A 22,128-nucleotide genomic window follows, 5' to 3' on the forward strand; every position below is an offset into this window, starting at 1 on the left:
TTTTTTTTTGCAAATGAGACTTTTTCTAAGCTTTTGCAATGCGAATGAAGGCATCAACCAATCATGCTGTGTGAAACAGATGTCAGTCCATAACCCGTGGCAATGGCAGACCTTCTGATTGTTCATTTTGTTTCTTTATTATATGACACCAAATTATAATGGCGTGGTTTTCTGCCAGTCCCGCTTTGTCAGCAGTAAGCGTAATTCAATGTGATAATATACCCGTGTCACAAATTCATATAGTAGAGCATACTATTGAACAGCATGAATATTTTTGATCTTAAGTATGCACATTTTCATTTCAATTACTGGCCATGTTTTGATCAGCACAGTATATTCTCAATACACACAATGGACATGAGCGTTTAAGCGTGCACTGGAATGCTGTATGTGAATCCATGTATACTGATGAATGTGCTTTCCTGTGCGATTGCATCAGTTCGAGTGAGCGCACATCTGCATAGTTGCCTGAGAATATGTGAATAAATGTGCGTGTGCCTTTTTGTGTTTGCATTTCTGCATGTGCAAGTAGAGATGGAGGCTGTGCTGGTAGTGGTGGTGGTGTCTGTGTGTGTGTGTGTGTGTGTGTATGTGTGTGTGTGAGAAAAAGCAGGTGGCTGTGAGTGTGTGTATGTGTGTGTGTTGGTGCACCTGGGAGCTGATGATTCTCTGGGAGGATCTCTCTATGTTGGCAGGCAGACCAAAGAATGCAGGTCTGTCATCCTCGGGGAGATTCTCTATTACGCTGCGGTAGTCCTGGGAAGACACACAGGTATGTACCAAGTCACACACAGAAAGGCTAAAGAGAGAAAGATTATTTATACTGTGGCTTGAGGATACAAGACAAATATGAGTGTTTCTTAGCAACTAAACTGAAAATGTAAAACCCTGTAGCACGCTTGTTGGATTGCTGTTTGGGAGTATCGGATTAATAAAGCTGCATTGTCCATTATTAGGTGGGTTGTTTATACGGTTAGATGCAGCTTCTCTAACAGAATCCATTTTGCACTCCCGCTTACCAGTGACTTTAAATTGCAGTGATTGCCAATTCAAACTGTACACTTCCATATCGACTTATTTTGTATAGCAAATAGTATCTCCCTGTCTCTGCACTATACTTACACATTCTAGCAGGACTTCAAATGAACACGGACCTAATGAACAGCGTTGTGCCTATATACTCACTTACTTCTTTTATATACTGAACTGAATTAAGAACACAGAACGCAAAATAATGAGAAGACCACAACCGGTTGTGTCAAATTGAGGCTAACTGATTGGATGTATTTGTAGTAGCTTCTTTATAAACCCACTTAAAATGAAGCTACACACAACATGGATTAATGAAACTTCAATACTGACCAAACGACAAACAGTAAATCGAGTCAGTGAAAACCTCAGGTGCATTAATTCAGTAGCCTTTCTTTGATTTGCTTTTGCTTCTCTGCCAGTGCACCTGGGACCATTAGAGAGAGCTGAGGAGGACATTGCAGCTTTAGCTTTAAAGTGCATAAAAAACAGCAACACAGAAGTGCTCCTATTTTCTCTGTAGCAAGAACTCACTCCTTGAGCATCTTCAAGAGCCCTTCAAACAGCAACTACGCCTGCAACTGTAAATGTGTTTAAATACGTACTTGCCAAACGCACGTTACACCACAGCTCACCCCTGACAACCTACCAATATAGAGCAGGAGTTGGGAAGGCTGATCTGAGGAGGAAAGAAGCGCGTTCCTCCTCTGTTCTTTCTCTGACCAGCTGAGAGGGAGGACGAGAAGAGATGTGCGGAGAAGAACTGCTCCAGGTAGGAACGTAAGATGCGGAGGTCAGAGGGGTTGTCGATGCGTCCGCCGTAGATGGCACTCTCCAACAGGCCGTGGACAAACTCCCACTGGAAAGCTTTACCACCTTGAGAGATACAAAGACACACAGACACGAAAAAAAGCTACAAACGTGTAATGAGAGCACACAGAACAAAAGAATCGCGCGCACAAACATACATAGGGAAAGGCAGGGAGATACAACGAAGGGCAAGTACTCAAATATAAATGCAAATGCTGAGTTGTGCAGGTCATGCTTTATCAGGGGTAGAGTAAATTAAAGAGGTAATTGATCAAAGAACCCACAGATTCCGCTTCTCATTACCATATGTGCTGCAGAGCACAGCAGAGCCCTTCACCGCATTGTAATGGTTGTTAGCAGGCCCCCTACCTTCAAAAAGCCTGTCGATGATCTCGAAGCCAGCACGGAGGTCTGACAAAGAAAACTCGTAGAACTTAGTCCAACCCTGGATGAGGCACAGCGGAGAAGGAAGAAGTACAAAAAAGACAATTTATTCACCGCATTATGCTACTTATTTTTACTTACCTGACTGCTATGGTACTAATGGATTACTTTCGGAATCTGTCAATAAACAGGAACAGAAGGCATTCAAAGTGTCACACCATGATGCTCACGCATATTCCTTTTTCTTTTTAATCAGTTAACAACTGTCTGCAAGAACAGTCTGAACTACTATGCCTGTCCTATTTTTCTGTCTTCGAAGTGAATACAGAAACCTGAAAAAGTAACTATATATCATTCAATTTAATATAATTTCTCTTTCAGCTCAAATTTACGGATATCTCTCCATCACATGTATCACCACTTCCACTCATCCGCATTATTTCACTTTGCTCTTAATTGACCTGCTGAAATTTAACACTGCTACCTTTGTTAATATGTTTCAGAAACCCAGAGAAACCAAGATCTTATAGTAATAAACAATGAGGTTACATAAAGGCTATTGTTGGATCACTTTCTCACCCTCTCTTGATCCAAACATCTGGTAAGTGATCACAAACTCCTAAAATCTCCTATAGCTAGTGGCTGAATCAAGACATGTTCCCATCAAGCCATTAGCACTGAAACATCTAGGGGGAAAACAGTGTTCTGCTGCAATCACACATGTAGGGAGCAACACACACAGTTAACCACACAGACACACAACGTCAGTATATAATATATAATATATGTCACAAGTGTTAAAACAAAATTGAGTGTGAAGGCTGGCTCAGTTAGTGAGGACATGTTTGTTGCACTTCAGTGTTATTCAGTCAGCGGCTGTGATCTAGCCACTGACTGGGTGGTTGAGGTCAGGAGTGGAGGAAACTGTGATGGCATGTTCAGTTATTCTTTGAATGATGAAGTGTATGTAGCGCGTGCGTGTATTTACAGACTGAAAAGGGGCACGCGTCTACTGCGCTGGATAAATGGGCACTGATGTGATAAATGTGTATGAGCGAGATTGCGCTCATGCATGTATTCACTTGTTTTATGTACACAATAGTGGCTGCTTATTCATGGTTCTTATAAAGGTGACTGTATAATTGTGTACATGTGTTTCAGAAAGTGTACTACCTGGTGCATGCAGTGTTCACCAGTTATAACTGGCCACATTATTTGCTCTCCTATGGCCATCAAACAGAGACCCTAATCTTTCTTCTGCTGCACACACACACACACACACACGTGTGCGCACACACAAATACACATACACTTTTCAAATGATTCCTGCATAGACATACAATGATGAAAACAGAGAGAATAAATGAGAAAAGGAGGGAGGACAGTAGATGAAGCAACGATGGCGAAGTGGACAAAAGGAGCTGTGACTGTTTCAATAATTGGGCGATCATGTTCTTGGATGACGAACAACATTACCATCTCGAATGGAAACACTTACCACAGATTCAATGATTGAGAGGAATATAGAGAGAGAGAGAAAGAGAGAGAGAGAAGGCGACACCAGCCAGGGAGGGACGCCAGTCACAAGAAAATTAGGGAAAACAATGAGTAAGCAAGGCGCAAGAGAGAGACAGACAGGGTTGGGTCAGATTACTAATGTAGTCAGTTAAGATTGTATGGCCTTTTTGTAATTAGTAACATAATCTACTGGATTATCTGAATACTTTTGGATTATTTCAAAATCAAACATTGCAAATATTGCGCTTGATACTAAGAAAATGGAAACAGGCGATCTGTTATTGGATTGGATCAAATATCGGTTGAAGTCGCTGTAAGCGTTATTCTCTTATCAAAATAAGTAATGAATAGTTCTGTTATAGAGTGTTTGGTCAATGACACATGTCTCTCCTCCCCCTAGTCATGCAGTAAAAGAGATATTTTCTGGTATCCCTACCGACTTTATCCAATCATGGCAGAAAACTCCAGGGAGGCGTTCACTTCGCTCGGGGGACACGCAGAGAGCAGGTGCCTCCTTTTCTTGTACCTACACTAATGGCAGAACAGGGAAAGCTACTAATTCCAGTGCTCCCTGTGACAGGTTGTTCTACCACACAAGCCATGTGATGAAAAACGCTTGAAAAAAAGAAAGAGGAGTCTTGCAATTGAGGTGATTTAGAGAGGAGGGAGGCAATTCCTAACTGCTAAATGGGCAGGGAGTTAGCTTAAAAGCTTGCAGGCACTTAAAGTAACCACTTTCAGCATATTCTGCATGGTCATATTCATGAAAAACTGCCATATCTTAAAGATATTGTACTGTAAAAAGGAAGTTTACTCTAATTACACATTTTTTCAAATCTAATCTGGTTTGATTGTAGGTACTTATTTTATATAATCTGACTACATAATCCTGATTACATGCAACCCATTACTACACATCCCTGGTGACAGATTCACAAGAATACCGCATGTAAGTTATGTAGGGTTTACATCGTCATGTAAGAAAATCCATACTTTTTTCTCCATACATCTCCACAATGAAGGAAATGGTTAAAGGGGAATATTTGGACCCAGCTTGAGGGAGTGAGAGAGACAGCGAGAGGAGAAACAAGTGAGCAAACGCTGTGGCAGTTTAATTACAAAAACATGTTCTCTGCAACACTCCTCCCCAGAGCTTGGGTTCACTGAGAGTGTGCTGGTCGTGTGTTGATTCAGCAGACGAAAAGAGATATCTTACCGCTGTAACTGCAGACATCTTGTACCATTCCATCAGACAGACCACTCTGAGGCATCACAGTGATACACACAGAGACAAATGAGTCCCAGTGCATGTTTAGACTGCCACACACCCGCATGCTACCAAAACTACAAAAGCATCTGTTTAGGTTGACAAGTGGGAACATGACGCAGCTCACTGCAAGCAATTACAGGTACAACCACATCTTCCTTTTGCTTGTGTTAAAATGTGTCTGTGTGTTCATGTCTCATTAGTCTGGACTCACGCTGCTCAATGCCTACTTTCTGACCTAAACTTAACAGACCTAAGGGTGTGTGAACTGGGTCTGGATGTCAGATTGTTAGTTTACAGGTTTACAGTTACAGGAATTGTGTGACACTTTGAGAGTGAACAAAAGATATGTGAAAGAAAAGTGAGACGGAGGAGGAGGCAGAGAATCACACATAGCATGGGGGCATTTGTTTTCATGGGTCATGGCCACCGCTGCATCAGGCATTCGGAAATCATCTCTAAAATCCAATTATTTAGTCATTCATTATGCGTCAGTGATGAGGTTAATCGAAATCTTCAATTTTGATTAATTTCTTTATTGACTTTAGCACAGCAATTAAACAGATAATAGATTTTGATATTAAACGTATACAGTTTAGTTTATGAATCTGATTTGAGTATTTATTAAACATGTTTTTTGGACATAAGGGTACTGCTAATAGCCTTCTGACTCAAGCTATTGCTCAGTATCATTTCCCGCAATGTTCTTCGATTTGTTATCTACTCTGTGCTGATTCATCAACGCCTTGGGGGTTTGACTGAGAAAAATAAATAGTCTGGTTTTCCCTATAGGGATGCAAATTATGTCATTCTTCACACCCTGTATCTTGTTATGTGGAGACGATTTATCACCAAGGCTTCAGTTCAAAAGAGTAACTACGCGTAAAACACACAATTTTGATTTATTTAGAGCTGCTGTGAGAGCGTTAAAGCTGAATTACATTTGTGTAAAAATACATAATACAGTGGGTCAATGAAATCTATTTTTGGTTGACATCAGTATATGCATCACAGGATTGTATTTCCCATGCCTCCATTGTCCTGACTTGACACTGCAAATCCTTTGGTTTATCAGCAGTGTGCCTGAAAAGTACGAGGCAGCCAGACTGTGCTGAACCCTCACCAGTGTGGTGTGTGTGCCTGTTTTATACAATGTCTTTTGTGTTGTGTACAATGTGCGTGTTGACCGACAGGCAAGTATACAACAAAGGCTTATATCCATAGCTGCAGACACACATACATAGCCATACACACACACAAACACACACAAAGACACCGCCAGAGGCACAGCACAAAGAGCAAACAGGCTTGCTATCTCTGCTGGTCAGTAAGGACATAGAAAACTGATCTCAGGGGAGATTTTTTTACCCTTTCTGTGGGCGTTTGTGTGTGGACTGTGTGGCTTTTCATGTCATGTACTTGTTATCATCTAGAAATAGCTAAGAAATAAATAAATCATGCATTTGTACAGCTGTTGTGTGAACACATGTGTCCTGTGAATATGAACTGCACTTTCAGTCATTAAGCACTTCTGATAACCATTGTGGAAATACGGCCATAGACTCTCTGTGTGGGTGTGCGTAAACACATTTTTGGGTTTTGCAAGTAAAAACGAACAAAAAGCCTGTGATTTTAAAGGGCATTAAAGGACATTATTATGCCGTTAGCATCTGAGTTAAGTACCTACATGAGACAGCAGCTAATGCCAGTTACATTTATTAAAAAGCTTCATTCCAAAGGCAGGAAAACTGAAGAAAATGATCTGGTTTGTTAGTTTGTCTGTTGGTGCTGCTGTCTTAGTTCTACCTCTACTGCAACAACATTCAAACATGCTGTATTGCTCTTCTTCTAAATGACATTGCAATGCTACAGTAGAGTTGAGTTTATTGTCCTAAACTGAAATTGTACAACTGTGACCACTTCCATCCATATTGGGGTGTTTGTGTATTTTACCTGTGGTATGTAGTTGCGTCTCTCTTGGCAGACAGCATGGAACCAAGCCAGACAGAACAGAGACTGGGCTCTGGCCAGGACGCCTCCTACACACAAACAATCAACAGCATGTCACAACCAAAATAACTAGAATAATCAGTCACTATCAGAGCGTCTGTGTTGTCCAGACCTTTGAGTTCAGTTGTTTTTTTTATTATTCATCAAACAATATTCAACAGAAAGGACAAACAGGAGAATGATGCATGCTGTTTGGACTTTTAATAAAATCTATGTTGGAGCCCTTTGCTGCTGTTCCTTCTTTGCCCCAGAACCAGCAAGCTTGCTAGAATTCCTTTAATGAGGACTCAAAGTCTAAGCTAACAATCACATACTGATAACAATCCCTTGACTGTAAATGGAGACAAAGCACAAATTCTTTCAAACATAGGGCTTGCTCATAAGCTGGTTGCTGCTTAAATGTAGGGTGTACAGTAAGATATTTGTCCCTTAAAAAAAGTCAGAGACTAATCTATCATATTATATTGCTTGGAGTAAGAGTAAGAGCATGAAGCTGAACAAGAAGATAAAAGAAGAGACATACCTTTACTGATCTGCTCTGGAGTCCATGACTCGTATGTTCTCAGCAGATTCTTCTTCAACCCAGGGGGCGCCTGAAGGTGGGAGAAAAACATAGCACAGACAGACAGTGTTGGGAAAAGGTAAAGAAGGATAGAGGGGAACAGGAAGAAAAAAGGGCTTTATTTTTGCAGATTATCGTGTAACATTCAAGATCAAATAAAAACAGCAAACAAAGTTCTGTGATACAAGCACAGAAACATGGAAATAATGTATACATGTACAATGTAATAATGTACACATGTATCATGTGTGAAAGACTTGTGTGCTGCATGATAAGATGATATGAAACGTGCTGTGGCGGCACTAAAAAACAAAACAACAACAACAAAAAAAAAAAAAGGCACTGCTGGGATTCGAACCCAGGATCTCCTGTTTACTAGACAGGCGCTTTAACCAACTAAGCCACAGCGCCCCATGGAAACCACTTGAAGGAAAACTGAATCACGTTCTCTCATATATTTGCTACATGTGGCCAGTGGTGTAAATGTATCTGTATTATATGTATTATATAGCATCCAAGAGGACTAATAAGAATGAAAGGGTGGGTGATCATATGTGGAAAAAGAAGCCATTACAAAGTTTTAGTGTGTTGCTAGAATGTTAAACAATTATCTCTATGTTATATTAATATTTGAGAGTGTATTATTGTAAGAAATGATTAGCGTTCGATCCTGGCATACCCTACAGTGTGATTCCCAAATCCACTCTATCAAATATACGTGCCTGACAAGACCTAAAAGAAGTCGTGTTGTTTATTTTCATAGTCTGTTTAGTGTTGTTCTGCTCTTATAGCCCAAACCAGAATGCAGGACCTGCAAACATGTTACAACATGTGAAAAGAAAGAAAAAATGGACACACTGAACAAGTGAAGGAAGAGAAAGGAAAATGTGAAGTTGAAGTCATTTGTAGCTCACTGTCAGTGTCTCTGTAAATTACAAATAGAGTTTATGAATCAAAGGCAAGCACATTGTTTGGTCAGGGTTGGACACCCAATAGCATTTTTTACCACAGGGATTATTAGGACCACAGCCCATAACACAGACACTCTTTCATACAGCCATCCCACTGTATATCTATGTATAGAAATGCTGTATTCCTTTATCATACAGTGTAGTTACTTTATTCAGTGTTTAGTTAGTTATATGCATATTTGATTCCTCCCGAAAACAATATGCTCTGCATATAATAGAAACAATGAGCATACATTGAAATCAGCTCACACATTAATAGTGTTGCTGAACATTTGGTACCTCCATCTGGAGGGTTTGATCACATGCACAGCCAGTAATGCATATGTGCTAAACTTACGAAAACTGGTAAATCATGTTACCAACTTCAGTAGATTAAACATATTAGCAAGGTGCTGTGTTTACCCATTTTGGCTGCAGCACAGTTTCAATCTATACTTTTATTCACACGTAAGAAAGCAATACGTTAACTCTACATTTAGAAAAAGGGTCACCAACTGTTTGGAGACTGTGAGCCATCTCAGAGAAATTGAGCAATATGAAGGGCTACATGTTTTCTCAGTTAACTGTTAAATGATGAACATTATGTTTTTAATAGGCTACATGTTTTAGGAGGCAGTCTAGGTTTAAGGTGCCCTGCAAGCGACTCATATGCTCACAGCTCACACCATGTTGACTGCCCCTGCTTAACACACTGACAAATCAATCACCCTTGCCTCTGTGCTTTTTACATTTTAATTGTTTTGAAGAATCTATCATTTGCACGTTTGTACATAGTAAAGCAGCTTCAATGCTAAACTGCAAAGGAGAGCTGACTGTTGGACGAGGTATTTGGGTTATTCGGGGTGGAGAACTGTAGCAGCTGAGATACAGATTGTAGTTTAGCAACAGTGATTTTGCTATAATGGTGAGTTTGTGTTATGTGTGTGACTGTGACATGTCATGTTCTGTAAGATGACATATATTACTTTAATGCTGTTTATGTTTTTATACTGTTTTTCTTTGGTTTGAAAGATTAGCTTTGATGCCTATTTGCCCTTGTACAATGTCTGCACTGTGCATTCAGTGTAAAGCATGTCAATAAGTTTGAATTTGAGTGTGTCTGAGAGAGAGAAAAGAACGGAAGAGTGAGAGAGACAGAGAGAGAAAGACGGGCTGTTTGTGCAGCATGCTTGGCTGCTGAAGCAGCTAACCCCTTGAGCAGGACTCCCATCAGAAACACACTGAGCGCTAAAGCACGCATCAGTAACACACAAGCTGCAGGCTTCTACGTCTCCTGACAAATGTACAGTGTGTGTGGCTGCATTGCGGATGTAGCCATTATATAGAGGATAAAAGACACACACGTGGTCATGAATTCAAACGGCATTTCGGAGACACAAAGTCCTTACATACCCTGCCCTCTTGTGAGCATGCCATCCTGGTAACATGGCCCAAATTAGTGACTACAAGAATGTGTGCCTGCATGTTTGTGTGATATAAGGTGGGTCAATCGTAAGCTGCTGTAAGCGTATTATAGTGTTATTGTTTTGATGCATTTGTGTGTGTGTTGGTACCTCGTAGGTTATCTTGAGGCTGGACTGCAGCAGTATGGGAGGAAATCGGGGGTGAACTTCTGCTGTCAGCCAGAGACGGAAGCCAGCTTTGGGATGTAGCACATTTAGCTCCTGTGGAGGAAGGACAGGACACACACATTATACACATATAGACATACATCTCTTACTAGAGTAAGAGAAAATGAGAGTTATAGTGGAGCAGACTACCTTTGCGCTAATATCAGGCTACAGACATAAGGTATGTCAAAACACAAAACTTGCTCATTAATTGCAGCAATTAGGGAAGACTTGGGCCCAGATACTGTATCACACAGGTCCATCAATTTTCTACTGCTTATGTTGTTAAGGCTGGAAAGAGCTGGAGTCTATCCCAGTATATCCACAGAGACCTCAGCCAGCTGGGTTGGATTTAAACACAGCACCTTCTTGCTGTGAGGTAAAATAATAGAGTAATAACTTTATCACACAGTATAAATTTGCTGCCCTTTTTCACATGCACAAACTCGAAACAATACACTTACTTCCATAGATTTCCTCTAAGCACATTTCTGATTAGTTAACTATTCATATTTTTATATTTGTAAAGGATCTTTGTAAAGACGATGATATATTCAACCTTTATTCATAAGGTGTGGTCCATACAGCTGTTAACTCTATTTGCTCAAAAAACTATAGGGAGGAAGCGCTTTATAGTACATATCTAGTAACAAATCAAATATATTTCCTCTAAACCTCTCTCCTTTTCTTCCCATGCCATTCTTCCCCATTCGCCTCACATTAAAATACAGTATCTGTCTCTCTCCCTTTCTGCTTCACTTCTTTTCACCATCTCCATCACTGTCTCTTCATCTCAATTTCCAGCTTTCTTTTTCTCACTTCTCTTCTTACATTGCTCCCCCCTCGCTTTCTATCTTTCGCAAAGACTTGCGGTTAAAAATAGCATACTGGCACCTTAGGGTCTTGTGTCATCTGATTGGGTACCCACGCACAAGAACACACCCCCACACACACACGCGCGGACACACACACATAATCGTAATCAATGTGTTTCTGCATCATTTGGAAACTAATTCGCTCCCATGGAAGCAGACATGATCACAGAAAGTCAAAGAACACAGAAACTGACATCCCTTGAAGAAAAACTTCTCCATCTATCATTTTGTGTGTGTGTGCATGTGTGTGTGTGTGGGTATGTGTAGTTAGCACAATCTTTATTATAGCCTTAAAGATGCACCACACACAGATACCCAAACCCCACATGGTTTGCTCACACATATTTTTGCAGACGGACATTTGTATCTTGTGATTAGATCTGGCAAGATACAGTTAATTTATTCCTTGTAACACACAACTGAAAAGGTTTCAGTCCTAATTCAATTTACATGAATAGCAGACAGGGAGACCTTGAGATTGGCAGGCAGATTAAAAAGATAGATCCATAAGTAGACGGATGGTGTGGGTGATGTGAAAAATGAGACAGTAAATTGTGCAAGTGGAAGAATGTGAGTGGACAGGGATGAGAGGACATCTGCACTGCCAACTTCAATTATGAACACTGACCGCTCTCTTTCTCTGCCTCTCTTCCCTCCTTTCTCCTCTCTCTAACTGACCAACTGCTTTAGTGAAGGAGGGACGGACCGGAGAGACAGATGGCAAGAAAATAATCCGGAAAATTTAGACACAACATTGAGAAATACAGTGAGACAGAGCAGATGGACACAGAGACAAAAGAGGCAGAACTTAAAACATAGCCCTCTTCGTCCAGAATATCCACCTGCCGGCAGGGGCTCAGTTCAGCTTTCCCTACTTCCGCCCTTTCACATTCACTGTGTCTTCATTCTTTCTTTTTCTATGCTCCCTGTCTCCCTTGTTCCCCTTGTTGCGTCAGTTTTTCATTTCAGGCTTGACTGCCGAGACCCAACCTCATCGGTTTGCCGGGGAAGGAGCGAGGCAGTGAGAGAAAGCAGGACAAAACAGACAAAAAGAGAGTTTGAGTTATTCGATATAAGGAGAGAAGGGTGTTAAGAAAAACTGGTGGCGGAGAGGGAGAAAAATAGAAGAGGAGAGCTGTAATAATCTATGGTTTAAGTCACACTGAGCACAGACAACTCAGGACAGAAAGGATCTATGGCTAACCACAGGGCACACACACACACACACACACACACACACACACACACACACACACACACACACACACACACACACACACACACACACACACACACAGGTGAGGGCTCATACACACATGCATCCACACACACAAGCACACACAAACAGGCCAATCAACGCCAGCAGCTGTGCCTCCCAGTGTGATATGACCTGCTACAGCGACACAGCACTAAACAGAACCCGGTAAAAGCTCATGGACACATGAGTTCACTTCTTATGCTCAGACAATTCTCTGTACTGACATGCGGCTCCGCACAACAGTTAATCTAACATCCAAAATCCACTAATGTAACCAGAACACTGTATACATGCAGGTATTTTTGGAGGAGATTTTAAAACAACAAGATGTATTTTGTATATTGCGATATAGCCTAAAATATTGCATTTTTATTTCAAGACCATATTGCACGTCTCTGCTAACAACCTCAACATTACAATATGGTATAAACCTTGATTCCAAGACTACAAAAAGAAGGGGACATCTTCATTGCATGGGCCGCTCTGTCATAGTAAATGTCACAGAAAGTAATCACAAATGCTGCAATATATATTCATATATATTTCTTTTTTTTTTTATCTTTAGCCTAAGTCTGTCCAATATTACAAAACAAAACTGTACATTTTAACTATTACACATTTGTATAGGATAGCTACCGGTATGCATATACAACCATGCGGGTCAAGCCTGTTTTCTGCATTTAGCCATAAACTTCAAAAATCCACCTTCTGTCCTTTCCTGCAATACACCCGGAAAATCTTATTTTTTGCATGCCTTATCCACTCCCTGATAATCCTCTGAAGTTAAGTCCAGATAGCCAACACTGGAGGAAATGTATTTCTTTATGGCGTTGAGAAACTTAGGGTAGAAGTGACAGCATCCTGGGATGGTCACTAAATGACTCCAAGAGTGCTAGAGTGTAAATACACAGGGTTAGGTTGGTGGTTGAGATTGAGTGAGCGCTTCAAAGAGATGTTGCCTTTGAGTGTAGAAGCTTGATACAAATACATGCTGTGCATGCATGTATGCCCAAAAACAGACAAACAAAAAAAAAACACACAATGACAAACAGAACCACGCAAACAACAGCAAAGTGACTGAAATGGGCCGACCGGTAGAGAGCAAAATGTGTTTGTGCAGTGCGAGGACAGAAGGCAATTTTAGATATGGAAATTTGGGCAGCCAGCAGAATGTGCTCTAATGTTTGTGTGTGTGCAGCAGTGTTGTAATATTGCAGATAAACACTGACAAGCGGGGTGAAACACGAAATTACACATGCACTTTATTTACACAACATCCTCCAGGCTCCTTGTTTCCGCTGACCTTTCCCCATAGCCCCAAAACTACATAACTGTCACCGTGGGCTTGAGATGATCTAGGAGGTGCTTGTTTCGCTGAATGTAACTCAAACTGTTTGTTTGACCCTTTTCTCGGACTTGAAATTGTCAAATTGTTGGATCATTGCGTCATGCATTGGAAAAGCTTGGTGAACATATTCTATTTATCTTTTGTAATTTCTCATGTAACTTTTCCCAACCACAGATCCTGATGAACATCTGGTTTTGCAGGATGATATCATTTTACAGTATGTATTTATGTGATGCTATTTAATGTGACACTACTGTGGACAGACACACATCCTTGTATCACAATAGAGTCGTTTTGATCACTCTCTACCTGTGCTGTTATCCAACAATTAGAGATAACAGAATATTAATCATGACCCCTAGCAACAAAACAGCCTTAAAACACAAAAAAGACTCATTTATACATACACAGTACTTACTTTTTCCAGGAGGGGTAGCCATGAAGTGACAAGGTGAAGGTTTTTCAGGCAAAGCCAGTCTCCATTTCGGGAACATTCTCTGAGCATAGCCAAGGCCACATCAGCCTGCCCCTGACCCATAGAGATCTTCACAGACAGGGAGTGTGGAGGAGGTAGAAGGGGGAGAGAAACAGAAGCAATGGGATGGAAAATGTGATTCCACATTGTAATTTATCTGAAGTTTGGTGCAGAAAATCTGATTCAATATTTTAATTCATCTGCCTGCTTAGTGGGAGAAACTGAGCACTGCTTGCAAAGTGAGTTTCGGAATGTGACTTCTACCAATCAAGTTCCCACACTGAGGTCAGTCACTATTAACTAATGCGATTTATATGTACATGTCACTGATATGACTTACAGTAATGTTAAAAGGAGGGGCCATAAGAGTGGGATGCAATGTGTGCACTTGGATTTTGGTGATCTTTTTTTGGCAAGAGATCTTGTAAGAGTAATTTAGATCTGAAGTACGATGCCATGACACCTTAGAAATACAGCTCAAACCATAGTGAAACCTTATATGGCTCTGTGACAGAGGCTACCGCAGATCAGGCTATCACTATTAAAAAACATTTCTTTGTAGGTTTTGGTCTCTTCAGGGGATTTGATAATAATAATAAAAAGACAAACCAATACCAGCACTATAGTGAACAATTGATGAATTGCTGTAATAGCTGCATATTGAATCGCAGCAGGTGTGTAGGAGCGTCTTGCAAAGGCGATTTTCTCAGAGCTCTTGTTGTCTTAAAATAAATCATAATTGATAAATTCTACTGGCAGAATATTATCAACAGACATGTCTCAAAACTGTGTTTCAGTGCAGCATATAGTGAGCTGTGGCATCAATTTTTGTGTACAGGAGATAAATCTGTTGATAAATCTTCTACGACTTCTCCCATTTAACCCTGTTATTCTCTACCTCGTGATAGTTGTCCCTGCCAACGGTTTCAGCTGCGAGTTCGGCAAGCTCCTGGGACGGGTCTGCCCCCGGAGAGATGATGATCAACACTGGCTCCCACTCCAGCGTCTCGGTGTAGAGACGTCGCAGGTTCAGAGGAGGAGGGGAGAGCTCTTTCATACCTGCAGAGAAGTGGAGAGAGGGAGATAAAGAAGGGTGTGAGAAACAGACCTGTAAAGAGGTGTTGCAACATTTCAATTAAAGTTGATATGCTACTCAAAGTCAAAGTGACTGAATATAGTACACGGAGATGGCACACCAGGAGGGGGCAGAGAAAAGGGGGGAAGAAAGTGAGAGCTACTGAGCAGCAGCAAAGAGGCATTTTGTTAGGGTGGATGTTAAAGAAAGAGGCACAGGTGGAGTAGACGAAGTGAGGGCAAGAATGGGGAGGGGTAGACAGCGCCTAAAGGAAGTGTGATGAGGAAGGGATGTGGGGGAATAGAAAAAAGTGAAAGAGGGAGAGCAAGAGGGAGGTGATGATGTAGAAAGGGGAAGAGGGCATGAGAGGAAGACACTGAGAGAGACAGAGTGAGAGAGATTAGGAGGGTGATGTGCTGTGCATACTGAGTGCTAGGTATGCAGCAGTATTCACCACACATAGCAGAAGAATACCTTGTCAGCCCCCTGGCGCTGAGAAGCCAGACTCTTTGTGTATGTGTCTGAGTGTGTGAGTGCATGTGTGCGTTTCCACGCTGAGCATTAAGCTCTAATCCTGCTGTAATATATTGAATCGCATATCAGATATGAGTTCATAGTGACACACAAGCAGCGATACGAACACACACAGCGTGAGCGGCTGTGTTGAAAATTCCACTGTGATGCTATTCATGCATGTATCAGCAGATATCACACACACACACACCCCCCCCCACACACACACACACACACACCCACACACACACACACACACACACACACACACACAGCTGTCTATTCTGGTTGGGCTGACTGCCCCGGCCTGAACATTCTTTGGGTGTCTGCTGCCAAATGCAATCTGCTGCACCGAAGTACACACTCATGCACGCGCACAAGGTCTTGGTAGAGAACATCTTAGTGCGACCTTTTACTGCATCACCATGGCAACACTAAGTAAAACAGTCATCTGACCACATGGCTTGTGATGTCTGACTGCAAAAAATGGGGAGCACTTACAGAACGTGCGTGTGCACAAATACATGCACATCTACCTTTGACACAGGCAGGTCATCAGTATTCCTGCTGCAGACCAGCATCCTCTGTCTCTGTGAACAGCAAAGTTCACCTTGGCTTTTATGACATACAATCAGGCCAAAGAGGAGCCTCGAAAAAGACAGAACCGACGTGTCTCCAAGTTGCTTGGTGGACGAAACACTGAATGGCTAAAAATTAATGAGCAGAGGAATCACTTGACAAGGGCATTGAGATTTTTCCATAAATATCTTTTTATCTTTCCATCTAAATAACTTCTAATTGACAACATACATTTACATTTAAATGCTGATTGATGGTTTGAACAAAAAAAAGCTGCATCTTGGCTGGATGATTAATAATAAGACACTGAGAGAGATGTTTTAATGCGTATGTGAAAGAGTGTTTGTATTTTTGAGAAGTCTGGTGCTTAAGCCAGTGAGTGAGCACAAGTTTTGTGTGTGTGTGTGTGTGTGTGTGTGTGTGTGTGTGTGTGTGTGTGTGTGTGTGTGTGTGTGCGGCTGTGTTCACCCAGGCATGCCTGTGTGCGTGAGCGGTGCCCAGGCCTGGACTGGGGGGATTGAGTGAGATTAGCTGTAAGAGGATTACAGACCATGCCTCATTAGCATACTGATTTACAGCCAAAAACACATACACATACACACAAAATCTTCTTCGCTCCTGTTCTTTTTTTTTTTCTGTCCATCTCTCCCTCCCTCTCTCATTCAGACACACTCTCACCCACATCATGCACTTGTACACACACTACACCTCCGTCAATGGGTTCACTTGGCGTTCAAAGGAGTGTGAGCGGCGTGTCTCCTCATCAGGATAGAGTGCATGTGTGTTTTATCAGAGCTTGCCGGCCGAAAAATGGGGAGAGACAAAGAAGGGACAAATGTGCTTTCAAAGAATTCGCTCATATGGAAACGTGGACGCATACCTTTGAAGAATACGATATTGAGCCACAGATGAAACACACAAACACACACACACAATGAAACCTTGAAAAACAGTGACACACACACACAAAAGGTGAAGGATCATCCTGAATGGTTATTGTTTGAGGTCTCCCATATTAGAAAAGGGCTGTTAGAGCCTCGTTGGCGCAGTAGGCAGCGCGTCAGTCTCATAATCTGAAGGTCGTGAGTTCGAGCCTCACACGGGGCAGTTGTTTTAAAATTTAAAAAAAGTGCATGAGGATGATTGGAGGATTACATGACTCAGTTAAATATGCAAATATAACACACACCGTCAAAGATGCATTGCTAATGGACATGTGCAGATATACAGAAACACAAATACACACAAAGACTGGAGTGTCACCCTCAATGAGCCAGTTATTATTAGCACTCTGGAGCAGCTGCACAACAGCTGAAACTGAGTTTCAGTCAATAGGGCTTTTGCTATCAGTAGGCAGAAAAGCAGTCCTACTTCTCTGGGTCACTAAAGAGCTCTCTTCCTCTCCGTCTATTTTTTCTGCCTTTCATCCGTCATTTAGAAATGCAATTCTTTTCCGCTGGGGCTCTTTTGAATGTCCGACTAACAATATTTCTGGAACTATATGAGGGTTGAGAAAAATACTACACTGAAACTACAGGCAATTATTTTCAAAGAACGAGGGTGATTTTGGTCAAAATAATTCTGTGATAATTTAGAACTGGAGCAAGGAGATCGGAGTCAGCTCAAAGTTCAAACAAGGTTTTAATCTTGTACATGAGGAGCATTCACAGAGCAACACATAGGTCTGTTACAAAGTGAAGACTAATGTCTTAGGAGAAAAGCATGGTATTTATCTGTCTCTGTGGGTGTTTTCACTCTGATAATTACTCATTTATTCCCTCCTGCCCTTAAGGAATAGCTCCCAGAGAAGGAAGTGATAACTTTACACAGGTCATAAAACCTAAAAAAGGGTCACAGATCACAGGTTACAGGTCACGTTAAACAGTTGCATTTGAACATTCCTGTGTAAGAGTTCGGTTCACATCTCTCTTCATGAAGTACAACATTTCCATCACAATTTTGTTTTAAGAAAACATGCTAAGCTTTATATACAACTGTGACATCTTAACTCATTCTCCTGAGGCCTGTACCACAAGGCAGAATCAGGTGTTAGCGAGGTTACATCAGGTTTAAACCCTGGGTTTTTACTTGTTACCAGGGCACATCACCATGGTACCTTATGTTGCATACCTAACCTGCCTTGGAGCATGATATGTTCAGAAAACAGATCAAGGTGTATGAAAGTGCCACTTTCTGACAAATCAATTCTCTAGAGAATGGCATCACCAGTCATGGAAGATCCGTAGTCATCTTAATTCATTTTTTCCCCCGTCAGCTGCAGGTGATGGTCAAATTCATTACACTGTGCTTTTGTATAGCAGCATCAACCTATAACAGTGACTAACTAAAGCACTAAAGCCTTGTACTTGTACTGACATGAAGGAATTATTCTGAATTGTTAAAAGCAAGTACAGCAGCTGGACATGTTTCCACCTTGTGTCTACTATGTGCTCTATTAAAAGTTACTAAGAATAAAACTTAAATACAAGAAATTAAAAAAATGTAGGTAAATTCAGTTGCAAAAGAACTGCACATGAAGTGCAGATGACACTTGTGTGTTGAATGCCAGTTAAAATGGATCTCCAGAGTAAAGAGCGCTATTTAAAGCTGCTGTTACTCAGTGTTCCCTCCAAAATGTGAGACTGTCCAGAGCCAAATCCTCACACAGCCCAGCCGCTCTAATCTGATCAGCGAAACGACTGCATCCTCTTGTAGACAAGAAGAAGAAAAACTGAAGTCGATTTATAATTACAATTATATATTTTTAATAAAGTATCTGACAAAATGCCTTTGTCTGCCTTTGAATGCCTTTTTGAGGGTTAAATATTATTTAGCAGGGAGAGTAATGAGAACTCACTTAAAGAAAGCAACCATTTTTCTTGGATATACACTGCAACTGTGCAGTGCTTCTCCACCAATGTCCATTTGCCATACTCTATTTTCATGTTACAACTGGTAGAAAAGATAATAAAAAGATACAGGAGACAGCTGCCCTGCTGGGTCATGATTTCTGTAAGACATTGCTGTTGAGCTTTTCAAATGTATTTTTGTGACTTTGGGGCACTATGAGCACCATAACCAAAATGCCATCCAGCTCTATAATATTACACAGAAGGCAGATATCTCTAGTGATATGCTGAAAACCTGGTAACTCAGTAAAATTGTTATATTCAGGATGCTGCAAAGTCATATATCCTCAGATGAGTGTCTTCTATTGTGCACAGTAATAAGCTACTGGTTTTGTCAGTCAGCCTTATGCACAATCTGCATTTTTACTTGACATTTCAATCTTTAATTTGCATTTTATATCATCCACAGTAATCATTATTATTATTGCCCTGTTTTTATATATTAATCACCTTACATTTGCAATACCTGCACTGTTTGTCACCTTCCATTTGCACGACCTCCATTAGCACATACTCTATCATAGTGGCAGGTCTCTGTGGTAGGTGTGGTGGCTAGATTATCATTTCACTGGTGTATTATAATTCATGATTTCACCCCTATTTTTATAAACACTGTTTAATTGTTGCATATACTTCTGTGTATTGATGTGTTGTAAAAGCTACTGGGTGTCTAAAATTTGGAAGAAAGGGAAAAAAGGTGTCTATCATTCCATCTAAATGTTGAGAAATTATCAGTAAAAGTTATCTCTGCAATCCATTACTCCCTGACTAACATATACCTGTTTTATGTTGAACATAAAATGCTGTGTGCAGGCCTCTGCAGTTCTGGTATCCTCTTTATCTGATTACCTGGCAGAGAATGCATCAAGTCTGAATGAAACTATGGACAAAAAACTCTCAGTGATGGGATAATTAGAATAAGTATAAACAGGAAAATGGACTAAAAGCATTAAACATTTAAGTAGCCAATGCATGAGGATAAGGAAAATGGCCACTGCAGTCTCATAATTTGGATGTTATGAATTCGAGCCTTACACGGGACAGGTGTTTTAAAGGCAGGTGACAACAAAACACAGAATCTGACAGAAATACCAGGCAGACCAGATTTCTACAGGACAATGATCGTGTCACAGTTATGTAGATTACCGGGGATGCAAAGTGTCAGAAGTGTTCCACCAGTTATATGGTGTGTTGGTGTGTACCATTGCAAGGTGGATGTTAGAATTTCGGTAGTAGTACCAGTCTGAATGAGTTCCAGTGCATATGCTTGAAAAAACATGGACACTCATTGAATGGTAAGTTCAAACTTCACATGAACCTACAGCAGCTGATTTAATATGAGGTTATTTGATACCCAAATTACAAACTGTCAAAAGTGTTGCACCAGTTATGTGGTGAACTGTTAAGTCTTAGATTTTCATACTTGAAATGTTTTACTCTGAAACTTTGCAAATATACAAAATTTTTTCAGCATTGTTATATCATTTGTTGTGCAGCTGTGATAGTCCTAGAGCTGCTCTCAGTCCAGCGTCTCTCCTGCTTGACTGTTTACTTTTGTACAATACAGTGTAAATCCTTGACACCATACAGTACCTTACACTCATTCATCAGCATACATTGACACCTGACAGACTATCACATCATCTATAGTTATATAGTTATACTGATAATATAGTGTTTCCCTCAACTTGCAGAGGCCTTTGTTTGCCAACAGTCAACTCTTAAGCCAATAAGTAATCCAAGATTTAAAAATGTATAAAATAATCAAGTCGACGTGTTAAGATAATATCAACAATGAACTGTGAATGTGAGTGGACTGGCTCACGTTTGAAAATGTGACAAAGGCTCTTACTGCCTTAATTACTGCAATCATGACAACTTGTCTCCATGACAACATAACAATTTTGAGCCTCGTTGGCGCAGCAGGCAGCGCGTCAGTCTCATAATCTGAAGGTCGTGAGTTCAATCCTCACACGGGGCAGTTGTTTTAAAGGCAGATGACAACAAAACAATGGTGCATAGTTTGAATTGAGCCTGTTCTAGATCTGCTCTCAGTGCAATATCTTTCCTGCTCGTCTGTTTGCTTTACACAATACAGCGGGAATATGCCTCAAACACATTCAGCACTGACAAAACTGACTACATCAATGTGTTACAACTTCTTTGTGGGAATTACATTTGCAGTCTTGCGTCCCATCAACTTGCACTGGCCCTCTTCCGTCAACAGACAACTCTAAAGCAAATAAGGACGCAGGCTTTAAAAATGTACAAAAAAATCAAGTCGATGTGTCAAGATTGCTACATCAATTGATGCATCAAAAGATGAACAATGAACTGTCAATGTGAGTGGATTGGCTCACATTTGAACATGTGACAAGGGCTCTAACTGCCTTCCTGGTACAATACACAGACATTTGAAAAAAAAAAAAAAATCACGACTTAACAACTGCAATCGTAACAACTTGTTTCCATGACAAGAAAGCAGTTTTAAGCCTCGTTGGCGCAGCAGGCAGCGCGTCAGTCTCATAATCTGAAGGTCGTGAGTTCAATCCTCACACGGGGCAGGTGTTTTAAAGGCAGATGAAAAGGAAAATCTCAACGGCGCATAGGTTGAACTGAGCCTTTTAGTAGATTTCTATAAAAAAGTGAAACTGGTTGAAAAATGGAAGACTCTGACAAAAGCTACTTGTGGGCCCTATTTCAACAGATATCTGATCTCGTCCCAGTGATGTGGAATGTTGGAAACATGAACTGTCAAATGTGTTGTACAAGTAAATCATTGTACTGGGAAACTTTACAACAATCAGTTTGTATTCTTATATTGTTGACTTTGCTTTACCGAGCCTGGGGTGAAGTGACAGCAGAAGTCAAGGAGCTCCCGCGCTGAACACCCGAACACCCTGGCAACAGCGGAGCAGCGACCATCCAACATCAC

General features: G+C 40.9%; 1 protein-coding gene and 4 non-coding genes across 11 annotated transcripts in view; 3 read left to right on the plus strand and 2 right to left on the minus strand.

Moving 5' to 3' along the window:
- Positions 1 to 22,128, minus strand: part of LOC119005117 (cytoplasmic dynein 2 heavy chain 1) — a 105,055-nt gene that overhangs the window by 16,235 nt on the left and 66,692 nt on the right. For all 7 annotated transcript variants that reach the window (XM_037072676.1, XM_037072667.1, XM_037072649.1 and 4 more), the window contains 8 exons: positions 15,016 to 15,176; positions 14,061 to 14,186; positions 10,105 to 10,215; positions 7,542 to 7,611; positions 6,962 to 7,047; positions 2,209 to 2,284; positions 1,679 to 1,905; positions 652 to 756 (listed from right to left, as the gene is read on the minus strand). In XM_037072676.1, the coding sequence (XP_036928571.1) occupies positions 652 to 756; positions 1,679 to 1,905; positions 2,209 to 2,284; positions 6,962 to 7,047; positions 7,542 to 7,611; positions 10,105 to 10,215; positions 14,061 to 14,186; positions 15,016 to 15,176 (962 nt within the window). The remainder of the gene's footprint in view (positions 1 to 651; positions 757 to 1,678; positions 1,906 to 2,208; positions 2,285 to 6,961; positions 7,048 to 7,541; positions 7,612 to 10,104; positions 10,216 to 14,060; positions 14,187 to 15,015; positions 15,177 to 22,128) is intronic.
- On the minus strand, positions 7,918 to 7,991 carry trnat-agu. Its single transcript has one exon. It is a non-coding gene; the product is annotated as a tRNA-Thr (tRNA).
- trnam-cau lies at positions 17,319 to 17,391 on the plus strand. Its single transcript has one exon. It is a non-coding gene; the product is annotated as a tRNA-Met (tRNA).
- trnam-cau lies at positions 21,102 to 21,174 on the plus strand. The gene has a single exon. It is a non-coding gene; the product is annotated as a tRNA-Met (tRNA).
- trnam-cau lies at positions 21,685 to 21,757 on the plus strand. Its single transcript has one exon. It is a non-coding gene; the product is annotated as a tRNA-Met (tRNA).

Source organism: Acanthopagrus latus, chromosome 2 (assembly GCF_904848185.1).
Source record: "Acanthopagrus latus isolate v.2019 chromosome 2, fAcaLat1.1, whole genome shotgun sequence".
NCBI classification, from domain to species: Eukaryota; Metazoa; Chordata; class Actinopteri; order Spariformes; family Sparidae; genus Acanthopagrus; species Acanthopagrus latus.